General features: G+C 41.8%; 1 protein-coding gene across 4 annotated transcripts in view; it reads right to left on the reverse strand.

Annotated features, from left to right (window-relative positions):
• The window catches only part of RYR2 (ryanodine receptor 2), a 760,386-nt gene that overhangs the window by 24,411 nt on the left and 721,813 nt on the right, over window positions 1-14,162 (reverse strand). For all 4 annotated transcript variants that reach the window (XM_086679587.1, XM_086679586.1, XM_086679585.1 and 1 more), the window contains 7 exons: window positions 13,711-13,778; window positions 10,944-11,091; window positions 7,868-7,954; window positions 7,036-7,254; window positions 5,405-5,535; window positions 3,775-3,817; window positions 560-693 (listed from right to left, as the gene is read on the reverse strand). In XM_086679587.1, coding sequence (XP_086535713.1) covers window positions 560-693; window positions 3,775-3,817; window positions 5,405-5,535; window positions 7,036-7,254; window positions 7,868-7,954; window positions 10,944-11,091; window positions 13,711-13,778 — 830 coding nt within the window. The remainder of the gene's footprint in view (window positions 1-559; window positions 694-3,774; window positions 3,818-5,404; window positions 5,536-7,035; window positions 7,255-7,867; window positions 7,955-10,943; window positions 11,092-13,710; window positions 13,779-14,162) is intronic.

A 14,162-nucleotide genomic window follows, 5' to 3' on the forward strand; every position in this document is an offset into this window, starting at 1 on the left:
GCCACCCAGGCGCTCCAGGAACACCTCATTTTAAAGTTAAATTCCTGAGTAACAGCATGACAGCATAGTACTTCTGGCTTGTGAAGTCTTTGCTATTTAAACAAAACTCAAGAATTATAATAAAAGAATATGAACTTTGAACTTTCCTAATAAAAGGGCTCCATAGTGCCCTCTTCCAAAACCTAAGAAAGTTTAACCTCTTTTCAGACAGCATCAGAAAAGGTAGTCAAATATTGTGCTTTTGTATATGTTTGACTTAAATGGCATTTAGGGATAGAAAAGGCAAATTAAGTTAAGAACATACATCTTTATTTACATAATTTTTGCTTTATGTAAATAATAAAAAAGTCACCTTCCAAAATAATAGGAAAAAATCCAATCATTCCACACCCAAAAATACCCAGAAGCATAGAAGTAGACCCTTAGGTACATTCTCTGTTTCCCTCATCTCTATTCCCCCAGACTCTGAGGGAAAGGAAGTCGAGGCATTATCAAGTTCAGAATTGTATTAATTTCTTCTCCTTTGGGTCTAGAGCCATTGGGAAGAGGTAATACTCACACGGCTGACAGGGAGCTGTCTTTCTTTGGCTTCTTCTTTTCCCGGGCATCGCTGAAATCTAGGGCGGCTTTGTCCATACCAAGGAGCTCACTGATTCTGTCCCGGCCATAGAACTCCCCATATTTATCCATAACCTGGGCACAGGAAATAAAACATTTTACTGGCCTCAACCACTCAGTAACCCCTTGTATGCATGCGCATACAAACATCTAATTATTTTGACACTTACTATGTATTGGTCTTATGTTCGAGTTCACTTAAAAATCTCATTTCTGGCTCTTCTTCTGTGATCGCAATGCTTAAGGTCAAAGCAAACTTACAGCACTGTACGTAATACCCATCCGAGGAACAAGATGTCTTAGTCAAGAGAGGGACGCATGCAAAAGGAAGAGGGGGGCCCAAGGAAATAAGTCAAGAAGTGGAAAAAATGGAATGAAAGGAACTTTGACCAAATTCATCCTTTGCGCCAGGAATTATGTAAAGAAATTTGACTTGCTCTCCCTCATGGGACTGTCACATTATGTAAGTCACACTATGTTATCAGCATCCTATTCTGCAGATAAAGAAGTTATGTCTTAGAAAACATAACATGCCCTTGGGGCACCTGGGTGGCTCAGTCTATTGAGCATCCGACTCTTAGTTTTGGCTCAGGTCATGATCTCATGGTTCATGAGACCAAGCCCCTCACTGAGCTCTGTACTGACAGCCTGGAGCCTGCTTGGGATTCTCTCTCTTCCTCTCTCTGTTCCTCCCCTGTTTGTGTTCTCTCACAAAATAAATATTAAAAAAAAAAAAATAAGAAAACGTAACATGTCCAAGCTTGCTAAGCTTGGCAAGAGATGAAATAAGGAAACCACCAAGCGAGATCTGACTCTCAGGAAAGATCTGCACTGACCATCGCCAGCCATGGGCTGGCCACTTGTGAGAGCATCCTCCCTGGGCTCTCAGTTACAACCGTTCAACTCTCCCCTAGTTTCCTGACTTAAGCTGTCAGTCCTTCAGTAATCCCCGGAACCTTGTCACCTCCCCCTGTCTTCAGGGCAATCCTTGCATAGACCCCTTTACACCATCAGAATCCCTTCTGAGCAACTGTCCTCCATTTCCTGGCCCCCCTCTCCCTCTGCCACATCTTCCTGGCTTTGCCCACATGTCCCGTTTTCAGACCGGTGTAGACGTGGGCCCACAGCTTTCCCTTGAGCCCAGGAAGCACAGCCCCGTGACACAGCCACTCTTGGCCTAATGCTTCCGTGAGAGTCCCACACACAATGAAAATGGAGACAACGGGAAAAGCAATGAATGAAAAGTAGGAGAGAGAATGGGCCACTAAGGGGAAAAGAGGGTAGGAGAGCAGAGGACGAGGAATGCAGAAGGAAATGAGCACGTGAGGGAAAGGAGGAAGGGGGTTCCCCAGGGAAAGAAGAGAGAGAACTAAGGAAGAAATACATTAATGGAAAGGAAGAAGGGATTAGCAAAAATAAAAATAAGCCTCTTCTGAATGTATACAGTCGAGGTAAATGAAAACATGAAAGAGAAGTCGTAGTTAAAAAGCCCATGAACATCACCCACAAAGGTCTGTTCTGTGTTATTCTCACGGTGCTAAAAATGGGATGGGGTGGCCTGCATGGGGGTTCCCTCTGGGCTGTGTTCTCACCTCACTCCCAGGACAACAAATCAGCACTAAGTATAGTAGGAATGCCACCAATAGTCCCTGCTGCAATTACAGTTTAGTTTTACTTTTTTAAGTTTATTTATTTGAGAGAAAGGGAGCACAAGAGTGGGGGGAGGAGCAAAGGAGAGGGGGACAGAGAATCCCAAGCAGGCTCCACACTGTCAGCGCAGAGCCCCACATGGGGTTTGATCCCACGAACCTCAAGATCATGACCTGAGCTGAAATCGGATGCTTAACTGACTGAGCCACCCAGGCGCCCCTGCAATGACAACGTATTTATTTGACTCTGAATATGCAGTTTCCTTCAGAGAAATCTGTGCTTTAACAATTCAAAGCTTCTTTCTTAAGTAGCTAATGAGAATAAAGTGTTCAAGTTCCCTATTTAAAATTGTTTAAAAATAAGTCTTTCAAAGCCCTGGCCCAATGTGGATGTGCTCGTATGCAGGAGGGCAGTGCTGCTCAGAATTTCACGTCCCACCAGGAGACAAAACTCTAGTGCCAGAATAAAATCTACAAACACACGACTTCTCTCAACTAGAAAGTCTTGTTATTAAATAGATTTTTTAAAAAAGGTCAACGTGCTTCCTCGTGTACCTGATTTCAGTTCTTGGTGCAAGCCCTCTATCTCCCCTCAGATTGCTAACAAAAAATCTGCTGGTCACCAATCCTCCTGAGTAACACGGAATCAAAGGGAACAAGAGCACTTCATCTGGCAGATGTTTCTGGCTACTCCAGACGGTACCCGTTGGAGCTAGAACTCATTAAGGAGGTGAGTTGAGTCAGGGTGGCAATCAGAAAGGTTCAAAGAATAAGTAGGAGCTAGAATGTAACGCTTTATGTGAATCGCTTTAGTCTTCACATAAAGCAATAGTATTTCATGATCTACAAGTACCGGTACATACATTATTTCATTAAAAGAGATCTGACATTAAAATGCTATGTGGTGAGAAGAGCAGAGAAGATCCTTGACTTTCAAGATCAGAGCAGTTAGCAGGTGCCACAGTTCATCACTGATGCCCTATCATTGTTCTTTCTACTACTCTATGACGCAGTATGCATCAGAAGAATAAAACTTTATGAAAATAAAAAGATCTCCGAAGTTCATGTGAAATAAACAAAACTCAATCCTTTGTTCTCATGCGACGACTCTGCTCCTACAGGGTGAAGTAGGATTCCAGCCCCAGTGATATACAGCTGTCTTATCAGAAAATGGTCGTTAGCCAATTCAGGGGACCCAAAGAAGCTCGGAGAAAATTCTCACCAATTCCTATTACTGTGCGGACTGAGCACCGATTATTCACCTGAGTCAGAGGACAGGTGGATGAAGCAATGCTTATTATTCATTTTATAGCTGCAGAGTATGGGTTCTTCTTTACGTGCAATTTTTGAAATTCATACTGAATTCTATTGCCACTTTGAAATGACATTAAAAGACAGATAAAAGCACACCTCACTATTTCATTCTCCACACGAGCCATATCAAATTCAAATCTGAATTGCACTCTAGGAAACAAATAGAGAATGCATTCCTTCTGAGAGGTATTACCTTTCTTTTAACAAATTTGTCCCAGTAGTTGTTGGGAAATGACCTAAAAAATATAAAAGCATAAAAGTAAAATAGTATCATTTAAAAAAATGATAAATAACAATATGTTGTTTGGAATAAACAAAATACTTAAAATAATATGTAAACACATATTGTTTCATTCACAAAAATTATAATCAATTTTGTCCCATCTTATCCCATAATTTTCCTATATCAGAGGTACATTAAATATTATGTAAGCGTTAATATATCAATATATACATGCAAATCACAAAAAGACTCCAGGCTAATATTTTAACAGGGAAGAATATGAGCATATTTATTAATAAGTAGCTTGTTGTATTTATTTACATGCTGACACATGTCATTTGTAACATGTCAAATGACATACGTTTCTCTGTCAATTATCTTTAAAAATTAAGGTATCTAGGGGCGCCTGGGTGGCGCAGTCGGTTAAGCGTCCGACTTCAGCCAGGTCACGATCTCGCGGTCTGTGAGTTCGAGCCCCGCGTCAGGCTCTGGGCTGATGGCTCAGAGCCTGGAGCCTGTTTCCGATTCTGTGTCTCCCTCTCTCTGCCCCTCCCCCGTTCATGCTCTGTCTCTCTCTGTCCCAAAAATAAATAAACGTTGAAAAAAAAAAAAAATTTAAAATAAAAAAAAAAATAAATAAATAAAAATTAAGGTATCTAAAAATCTGTCATTTTTTTTCTTATAAAGTTAAAAAATCTCATTCCCACGTTATCCTCGAAGAAACTGACCGTGGCACCTGTACTAATATGGACTTCACTTAAAGGGACAGATCTAATTTGACTTAGTATTAACAGCCAGAGTTGACAAATAAAACATTGAGCATTTAGAGTAAACATTTTTAATGCACAAACACATCATCCTCATTTGAAAACTCAGCTTATTAGCAATTTTAACTTCTTAAGAACAAGCAAAACTGATCACAATAAAAAGATATTTCACACTTGACACACTAGAGTAGTAGAAAACACTCAAAAAATAGTGTATCACTAATACCTTTAGTGGTGGCAAGTTCTACTTATGTGATGGATTGACCTGGAACAGCTGCTAGGAGTCTGGGTCTTGATCTCACAAGGGTAAATAATTAATGTATAGAAAAAGCATTTGTCTCCCTGCCTTATATTTTACATGTCATAACGTTTAACTAGTTTTATGCTGGGCTGCTGAAAGTTTACAACTTAGATACATTGAAAGTATGAAATTCAATATTTTTGCCTTCAATGCTACAACTCTTTCCTTAATGAATCATTTTTTGCTTCGTCTGGTCTTTTGGATGAGATAACCCCACACTGCAGGTTATGCCCCTCTAGCTACACACTTCTCTGAACATTGAGTAATGGATGTTAAGTTCCATCAGGGCTGTGGAAATGGACCCAAAGCCATTTTTGATTAAGGAATTCGGAACACAGATAGGAAAAAAATTGATAGCATCCGTTAAGAGGCTGACAGTGCTTACTCTTTTGATTTTCTTGGCCGAAAATATAACTATTATTCACCTCTGCTAAACTTTTGACAAATCTGCAGGAACTCCAGCAAAGTTTTTGTTTGTTTTTTGTCTTGAAATTTTTGAGCACAGTAATGTCTCATATAATTCTTTACTCACTGTGTGTTGATTACGAGTCGATCCCACTGGCCTTTAATATCATCTTCTGAAGGCTGTTCTGTAATATAAAGCCCATCAAATTCCAATTTTCGAGCTACTTCCTTTTCTCGCTTAAAAATAACCAATGGGACCTACATTTGAAAAAAATAAACATGTTAAAATTAGTTTAGATTTACTGGCATCTCCTGTGGTTGCTATCTTTACAAAACAGCTTCTGGAAAAAGAAGTATTTCCCATGTTACTTCCAGGAAGGTAAAATTGAGTGAAAATGAATTGGTTATATTTAGGCAGAAAGAAACATCTAGAGGTTTAGGAAAAAAAGAAGATAGAATAGATATAGTTTATAATCATATGTTTTTAAACACATAGAAGTTCACAGATAACTACACTGAAGAAATCACTTTTATGTATTAAAGAGAAAAAGATGTATTATATCTTTTATTATGATATACTTAACATATATCTTTATATATGTGAAACATGAACGGATACAGTAAAATACAGCAATGTTACTAATGTTCCAAAATGCATGCTTCTAAAAAGTGCAGTGTTATTTGAGAAATCTCTTTAATTATTCCACACTCAGCATGCCCATATGCTATTTTGAAATAAATTTTAATTCCAGCATCAGCAAAAATCTTTGTCAGCTAGCCAAAATGTTTCCAGAACATATTGGCTCTCTTTTCATACGGACAGATTTTACAGAAGGCACGGATACAAAAAAGAGGCAGACGTTCTAGAAAAATCCAAGAATACTTCCCCTGTCCCCTCTTAATAAAACAAAGGAAAGACAGGGAAGGGAAAAGAATTTCTGAAGAAAATTTTACATTCTAGTCTTTTACCCTGGACTCTGGCTTTTCAAAAGTCTTCTGGAAGCTTCACAATCTGAGGTAGGAGACAATGAGATAAAGGCATTACCAAGAAAAGGTGTCTCGCTAGGAAAAAATAAAGAGGTTTGCAAAGGTAATGGGCAGCCCTGGGCATTCGGAGACCATCTTGAGTTCTGTTCACCAAGTTATATTATTCTCTTGGTAGGGCTCTGGGGATAGAGCTGCATTATTCTCTGGGTGAAGGTTGACAAACTGTGGTCTTTCTGCCATTGATGGCATTAGGTAGGTGCCTAATGACTCATAGGTTCCATATGATGTATTATATAACTCTAAAACAGTGGAGCATTGCTAGGGGACATGGTAGGTTATTTCTGTGGGGCCAAGATTTGATGAAAAGGGTCATTATGTAAATAATTGCCAATATGTGACAGGGAGCTATAACAAGACAGCCCAGGGCCACAGGCCCTTCCCAGGACAGCCTGCAGTCAACGACTGGTCAACATGGAGCTCTGAAGGCCAGGCTCCAGTGCCCCAGCTCAAGACAGCCCTGCAGGGGCATCCCAGCTTCAGGGACTGAGGCTTGTGTGTGTGCTCTGTTGTATCTGAACCACAGCCCCACTTTGTCTTCTGTTCCACCCTGCTTCTTCTCCTTGCCCCACGGGTGTTGATTCGTGGAACATTCCCTAATAATCACTGTGCAGGAAATTCCCATCTCAGAGTTTGCTCCCCCAGGAGTCCAACCTGCAAAAGACATGCGCAAACACGGACACACACAGGTACCTTGGTGCCTTACTATCTTACTTTCAAGCAGTAGTAGCCGATGATGCAGAAGAAAGAAATGACCGTGTGAAGAATGGCTAAGATCCGCAGCGTGGGCTCCATGTAGCCGCTGCTCTCCTCCAGGACGTAGTGAACCGCGATGATTCTAGGTGAGCCACTGTCCAGGCTGCTAACTTTGGCATTTCCACTTGAACTGCGAGTGGGGGGCTCCTTTCCTTCAACCACAGAAGAAGTGGAGACCTGATTCAAACCATTTAAAGTAGAGTCAGTTCACTCCCTCTAAGGGACCGGCACACACAAGAAACAATGGAAACCCAGCCTTCTCAGCAGAGAGCCAGATATGAGGCTCAGGTACCACGAAAAGACTAAAAGCAAAGGCTAAAAATAAAAAGATAGCTTTTCGGAAGCTGATGGCCTATAACGAACACACCCTTTAAAACACCTCCTAATCTGAGCAAGAGTTACGAGGAGTCTAATGCATGCAGGAGAAAAATCAGATGGCTAGGCTGCCTTCTCAGGTACCAAATGAATTTAACGTAATGAGGGTGTGCCACACCCAGATATGGTACCAAGGGGGGTACGCAGCCAAATCAGGCTAGGGACACTGGGTAAACCCTGTACTACATCAAACACTCTTTAGTTGAGGTATTTCCTGCTTAGTTTGGAGGAACAAGTCTGCTCCTGCCTTACTAGACCATCAGTGATGTGCCTGAGCTCTAGGTTTTTTCCTTTCATCAAAACATATCTTGAAAGAGATTTACATGTGCTCACTGGCGAATGTGTGAATTCTGCACACGCAATCCAACCCGTCTGTGGTTTCGTACTGGTTCCTGAAACATAAAGATGTACGTACCTTATAAAAGAGCAAGATGAAATTGATTGCAAACGCGACGAATAAGGCTAACATTCTCATGTTGTAAAAGTTGCGAGCAAAATAGTTCTGAAAAAAACGATGAAAATTAAGGTCACTGAATGAAGAGATTGACACGTGCAGACGATTTAAAGCATTCATTCATCTGCCCCAAACTACTTCTTGAGAGCCTACTCTGCATCCAGTAACGTTCTTGGAGCTGTAGACGCAACAGTGAGGGAGTACGTTTGGGCCACCACGGAGGAGGTACACATCCGCAGATGAAAGACAAAATCTAGTTTCAGAGGATGCTAAATGCTATGAAGAAAAATCCATCAGGTTACAGGCTTGGGGAACAGGGCTGCTATTTTAGATAGGTGGTCAGGGAAGGTTTATTTTAGGAGGTTATGTATAAGCAGAGGCCTAAATACATAGGGAAGAGGTCAAGTGAACAACTGGGCGGGGGGGCACATGTGTCAGAGAGAGACAGTGCGTGGAAGGGGGCGAAGGTTCTGAGTTCGGAGTGACGATGTGCTTGAGGGATAGTAAGAGAAAAGCAGGGAGGAGACAAGGGCATGGGAAGGAATGAGGTCAGAGAGGTGAGGGGCACAGGTTTACAGGCTTCTGACAGAAGTCTGTGACGTCCCTTCCAGTGCTGTGGGTTGGGGTATGACCTCTGGGGCCATGCTGCCCAGCTGTGAAGCCCACCATCACCACTCAGTCGTTGCAGGTGTAGACAAGCAATTAACCAGTCCTGCAGAATCACTTTTCTCATCTGTAAAGTGGGCAGAACGACAGAAACCTTTCTCAGAGGTTTGCTCTGAGGATTAGGTAAGTTCACTGAGGGAAAGTTAGTTATTACTCTTATTATTATTATGGGAATTATTATTTTATTCCAGGTGGGATGGTAATCTAGTGGAGGATCTGAAGAGGGCTTGATACCACTAGATTATGATCTGGAAAGATTACTCCCACCGCTGTGTGGGAAACAGATAGGAGGCAAGAGTGGAAACAAGGGGACTAGTTAAGAGTTACCAAAGGACAGCAGAAAGGGATGTTATGGATGGTGATGGGTTGGCTCAGGAAGGGACTGTGGAGATAGTGATACTGAGCAGACTCCAGATATACTTGGAAGACAGAACTGGGAAGAATTACCACTGGGTTGGATTTGAGGCAGGAAAGAGAGAGAGGACTCAGGGATGGTAACTTCTGGATTTTGGGGTCCGAGTAACTCAGTAAGTGGTTGGTACCATTTACTGGCTGGAAAAAAGTAGGAGGGGAAGTAGGTTTAAGGAAAAAGACTATAGGAAATATAAAGTATTTGTTTTAATATTAGGTGGGAGAGGTCTACGATGTATCCAAGTGGATATGCCAGGGGCTTTAGCAGAATAGGTCATGTCAAAATGACCAACACGCGCCATTGTTGGTCTCCATGGACACACTCCATTTGGGTGGTGTCATCTCCCACACGAGACCCTGACTTTACTGCCGTGGCTTATTGGACGAAGGCAGGCTGCCACACCCAAACCGGCCCAGTCACATTGGTTGTCCTCGTGGAAGGCTAGAGTCGGGTCACGGAGGCTGAATTAGTGACCTTGTTTATCTGAGGTCACAAAGACTTGAGGGACAAGGGGCCTGTGGTGGCCTGATGTGGCCATGACTAGCCTTGTGCATGCAAACTGGTGAACAGAGAAAGTCATATATAGGAAACAGAAGCAGGAAAATAGGACTGCAGAGAGAGAAGAGAACATGGCGGACAGGTGGAAGACAACCCTCACTGACTTGCTCTACACAACTGTAGTGAAACAGAGTCTTCAGGAATTCACTAGGGCTATGGCAGGTTATTGGGGCCCGTTCAACCTCATGCCCAATACCATCTACACTGGCTACGTCTGCAGCTATGGCAACTATTACAACATAGCGAATCAGCGATTATCCAGAGTGATCTACAAACCATTTACATTTAATACACTTTCCCACAACGTAGGGAAAAGGCAAGATAGTTGAAGAAAACATAGTTGAAACTATTAATTAAAATATATGTTCGCATAAATTATATAAAAATGCGTAATATTTATTTCTACATAGGCAGTTAGAATACATAATTACCGAGGACAATTCACGTCCCTTATAGACAGAGTGCCGTAGTATACTGAGTTTCTTACCTACTTTTGATTTCTCAAAGGCTGTAAAACACTAAATATGATTTTGACTTTCAAATGGCTTTATTAGGAGCAGCACTGGTCTTCGTTTCTAGGTCTGATATTATTGGTCAGTACCTTTTAGAGGTTGAATCTACATGCTCTTCTTCAAAAAACCGTATATACTGTAATTATACTTACATACATAAAAAAGGCCTTTCAACCAAAATTTTTAAGAATGCCATCTTCTGTAAATATGAATAAAGATAGAGAACTATACCTTCTTTCTTTGTTTTTCAAATATGAACATGCATTTAATTAATTTGGGGAGCATTTCTGCAAAATGCATAGGATACTACGTAAAGAACTGCCTTCTCTCTTTTCATTCGTTGGTTTTTACTTGTTTTTACTTAAAGAATAATTCTGAACAGACCTTCTTAGTATCAATGGAGAGTTGACTCGTTGCATTAATACTTTCATAGCTGGATTTTTAATAAAAAGATGATGTTCTAGAAAAATCGATGAATCCAGCTCTGGAACTGCAATCCGAATTACTTATACCCTCAGGTATGTTTTTGCTTTAATGGCCTGCAGACCCTGGAACAGTATCCTGCAGAGTGGAGCTTCAGGGGGTATTTACTAACTTGCCCTAAAGTCTTACTGGGAACACTCTGGATGCACTGTGCTGGCAGTCACTAAATCACATGGCTTCAGGGAAGGTGGATGTGGTGGAGGTTATGGTTTGAGGACAGGGAGCAGTGGGCCAAAGGCACTTATTAGAAAATATAAACACACTCAGGCGAGCAAAGAAAACATACTTGCGGGGCTGACTCGTCCCCTGATTGCCACCCAAGGAGAGGTCGGTGAATGTTTACTGGGCCTGAATGATTAGGGTCTCACAATATATCAATAACAATATTCATTGTAAAACATCTTACTAGAAGTTTCTGTTGATATGCGATGATTTTCTTCCAGAATGCCGACTCGGGAACTTCTGGCTCTCCGTATCTGTGTGTATGGAGCTGCCTCAACTTCTGTTTACCCTTATCTTCTTTGGCTTTTTCTTCTTTTTCTCCATCTTCTCCCCTGTGAACACAAATGAATAAAATACAAGCCATCCAGGAGCTACAGATATAAACAGGTTTTGTGCCAAATTACGTAAATGGATATTTAAATCATGGCATCGCTTGGGGCGCCTGGGTGGCTCAGTCTGTTGAGCGTCTGACTTCAATTCAGGTCATGATCTCGCAGCTTGTGGGTTCAAGCCCCGTGTTGGGCTCCGTGCTGACGGCTCGGAGCATGGAGCCTGCTTCGGATTCTGTGTCTCCCTCTCTCTCTGCCCCTGACCCACTCACATTCTGTCTCTCTCTCAAAAATAAATAAACATTAAAAAAAAATTTAAAGCACAGCACTGCTGTTGAAAACTAGTTTCTCTTCCAGTGCATTATAATATCCAGAATTTTAGAATGAGGGGTTGGATTCCTTGCCTATCATAGGCTCCCATTGATGGATAATTTTGTGACATTCAAATCTAAAGGGATGTTTGTTCAGCATCGTTCTTCATCAGGGAAATACAAACCAAAGCCACAGTGAGATACCACCTCACATTGGTCAGAGTGGCTAAAATAACAACTCAGGAAACAGTAGATGTTGGCAAGGATGTGGAGAAAGGGGAACCCGCTTGCACTGTTGGTGGGAATGCAAACTGGTGCAGCCGCTCTGGAAAACAGTGTGGAGGTTCTTCAAAAAATTAAAAACAGATCTACCCTATGACCCAGCAATAGCATTACTGGGAATTTATCCAAAGGATACAGGAGTGCTAATTCATTCGGGCATGTGTACCCCAATGCTTATAGCAGCACAATCAACAATAGTCAAATTGTGGAAAGAGCCCAAATGTCCATCAACTGATGAATGGATGAAGAAGATATGGTGTGTGTGTGTGTGTGTATGGAACACTGCTTGGTATTCCAGTATAATGGGATACTACTCGGCAGTGAAAAAGAATGAAATCTTGCCATTTGCAACAATGTGGTCAGAACTGGAGGGTATTATGCTACCTGAAATAAACTAGTTAGAGAAAGACAGGTATCATATGATTTCACTCACATGTGGAATTTGAGAAACTGAACAGAAGACCATAGGGGAAGGGAAGGAAAAATAAGTTACAAACAGAGAGGGAGACAAACCACAAGAGACTCTTAAAGACAGAGAACAAACTGAGGGTTGTTGGGGTGGAGGGCTGAGAGAGTAGGGGAGGTAGGTGATGGGCACTGAGGAGGGCACCTGTTGGGATGAGCACTGGGTGTTGTATGTAAGTGATGAATCACGGGCATCTACTCCTGAAGCCAAGACGAGGCTGTATGGTAGCTAACTTGACAATAAATTAAAAAATAAATAAATACAGGGCATCTTACAGGTTTGAAGTGTCTTTACGGCTCTATGTACCACATTCCCTTCCAAATGTGCAATAAAAACATTTAACTGAAAACAGAATGACCATGAAGACACTTTTTTTTTTTTGCTGTGACTTCCCAATAACCTTATTTTTAAATTGTGATTTTAATGTTCAGTTTTAACACTGACCAGCCAATAGGACTTAAAATCAGAGGCATATGCATTTGGCGGTTCACATACATAAAGCATGTCAACATGTTAATGATGGAATCAGAAGTACTGAAAGTTGACCGTCTACCCCTTCTAGATGCAAAATACCAATCCTTCATGAAAGCATATTTATGGGTAGTCATATAAACATATATACGCGTTGTCACATAAACATAACCCCAACCTGGATGACATATATCTAACATTATTTTTAACGTGAAAGAATTGCCACAGAAACAACGGTTGTGACGTTAGATTTCACTATAACAAATCATCTACGTGGCCGTTTTTATAACCGACCCAACTATGCGGGCTTCTTCGACAATAAACAGAGATGACTGTAAGGAAGAGCCCACGAAAACACGCCAAAGAAAACAACGGAGGGGAAAGTAAAAATGCTGTGTGAGCATAGTAGCACTTAGAGGTACTTAAAATTTTACTTCGTTGATTTTTAAAAGTGTGCCTATGAAATTATTTAAACTGGGTGAAAGCTAGAGGTTTCCATGATTAACAGAAAGCCAGTGTTATGGGGAAGTGACCCATTTTTATGGCTCCACACCCAGCTCTTTCTTTCTTACTGCCACAAAGGCAACTGTGCCCCGCAGCAGGAGTGTGGGTAAAACTGAAGACTTCTGGGTTCCACACCAGACATGCTGAATCAGCATTCCTGTGGATCTTTGTTTCTAATAAACTCGCCACTGTGCATGTGGCTCTGGGGCTATGCTTTGGGGGGATGGTCACTGCTGGGATTCTGGGCAATGGCATTCAGAACGTTTGTCTCCTCCCTGGCTCATAAGGACAGAAGTCCTGCCTGATTTTGAGCACAGAACTTCAGCACTGAGTGACCTTGAGGAGAGCATCCCATGGAATCACTGGAGCCATTTCTGCTGAAAGGGAAATGCACAAACAGAATCCTCATGGAACAAGGAGGAAGAAATGGAGTGGCAGCTGGGGGGGGGGGGGTCCTCCCCCCAGAGCTTCACCTCAAGAATGGCAGACTTCATCAGAGAGCAAGACAGACTGTCCCCCAAAGAGAGGGAGAGTGCAGGTAAATCAGACTTACTGAAACAAAGGCACATATACAGAAATTACACATACTCGGCCTTTTCAGGTTCAGATTTGCTTTCTTCTTTCTCCTCCTTTTCTTCCTCTTTCACCTTCTGTTCCTTGAATGGGCCAAGGGGGAGAAAGAAATCGGGGTTACACATCACCTCTGAGTTTAGGGAACCCCGTGACCCCGTGACAAATCACAACCTACCAAGGATACCCTCTCGCCTTCACGGAGATGAAGGTGCCAGGCACACCCTTCATTCTAGTTTAAACTCTTGCCCCTTCTTCTTCACTCACACCTCCCACATCCACCTACTCGATCCTTACTCACCCTTCAAGGCAAACTTAAGTGCCCCCCTCTTAAGTTGCACTGAGCTACTCCAAACCAAAGTGATGTTTCCGTTTTGTCAACATACATGACCTCTACTATCTAGTGCCCTCACCATTTAACACTTCATAATTTCCTAGTTCCTTCATGAGTGTTGGTTATATCTTCCTAA

Source organism: Puma concolor, chromosome D2 (genome assembly GCF_028749965.1).
Source record: "Puma concolor isolate L17-30 chromosome D2, mPumCon1.1.hap2, whole genome shotgun sequence".
NCBI classification, from domain to species: Eukaryota; Metazoa; Chordata; class Mammalia; order Carnivora; family Felidae; genus Puma; species Puma concolor.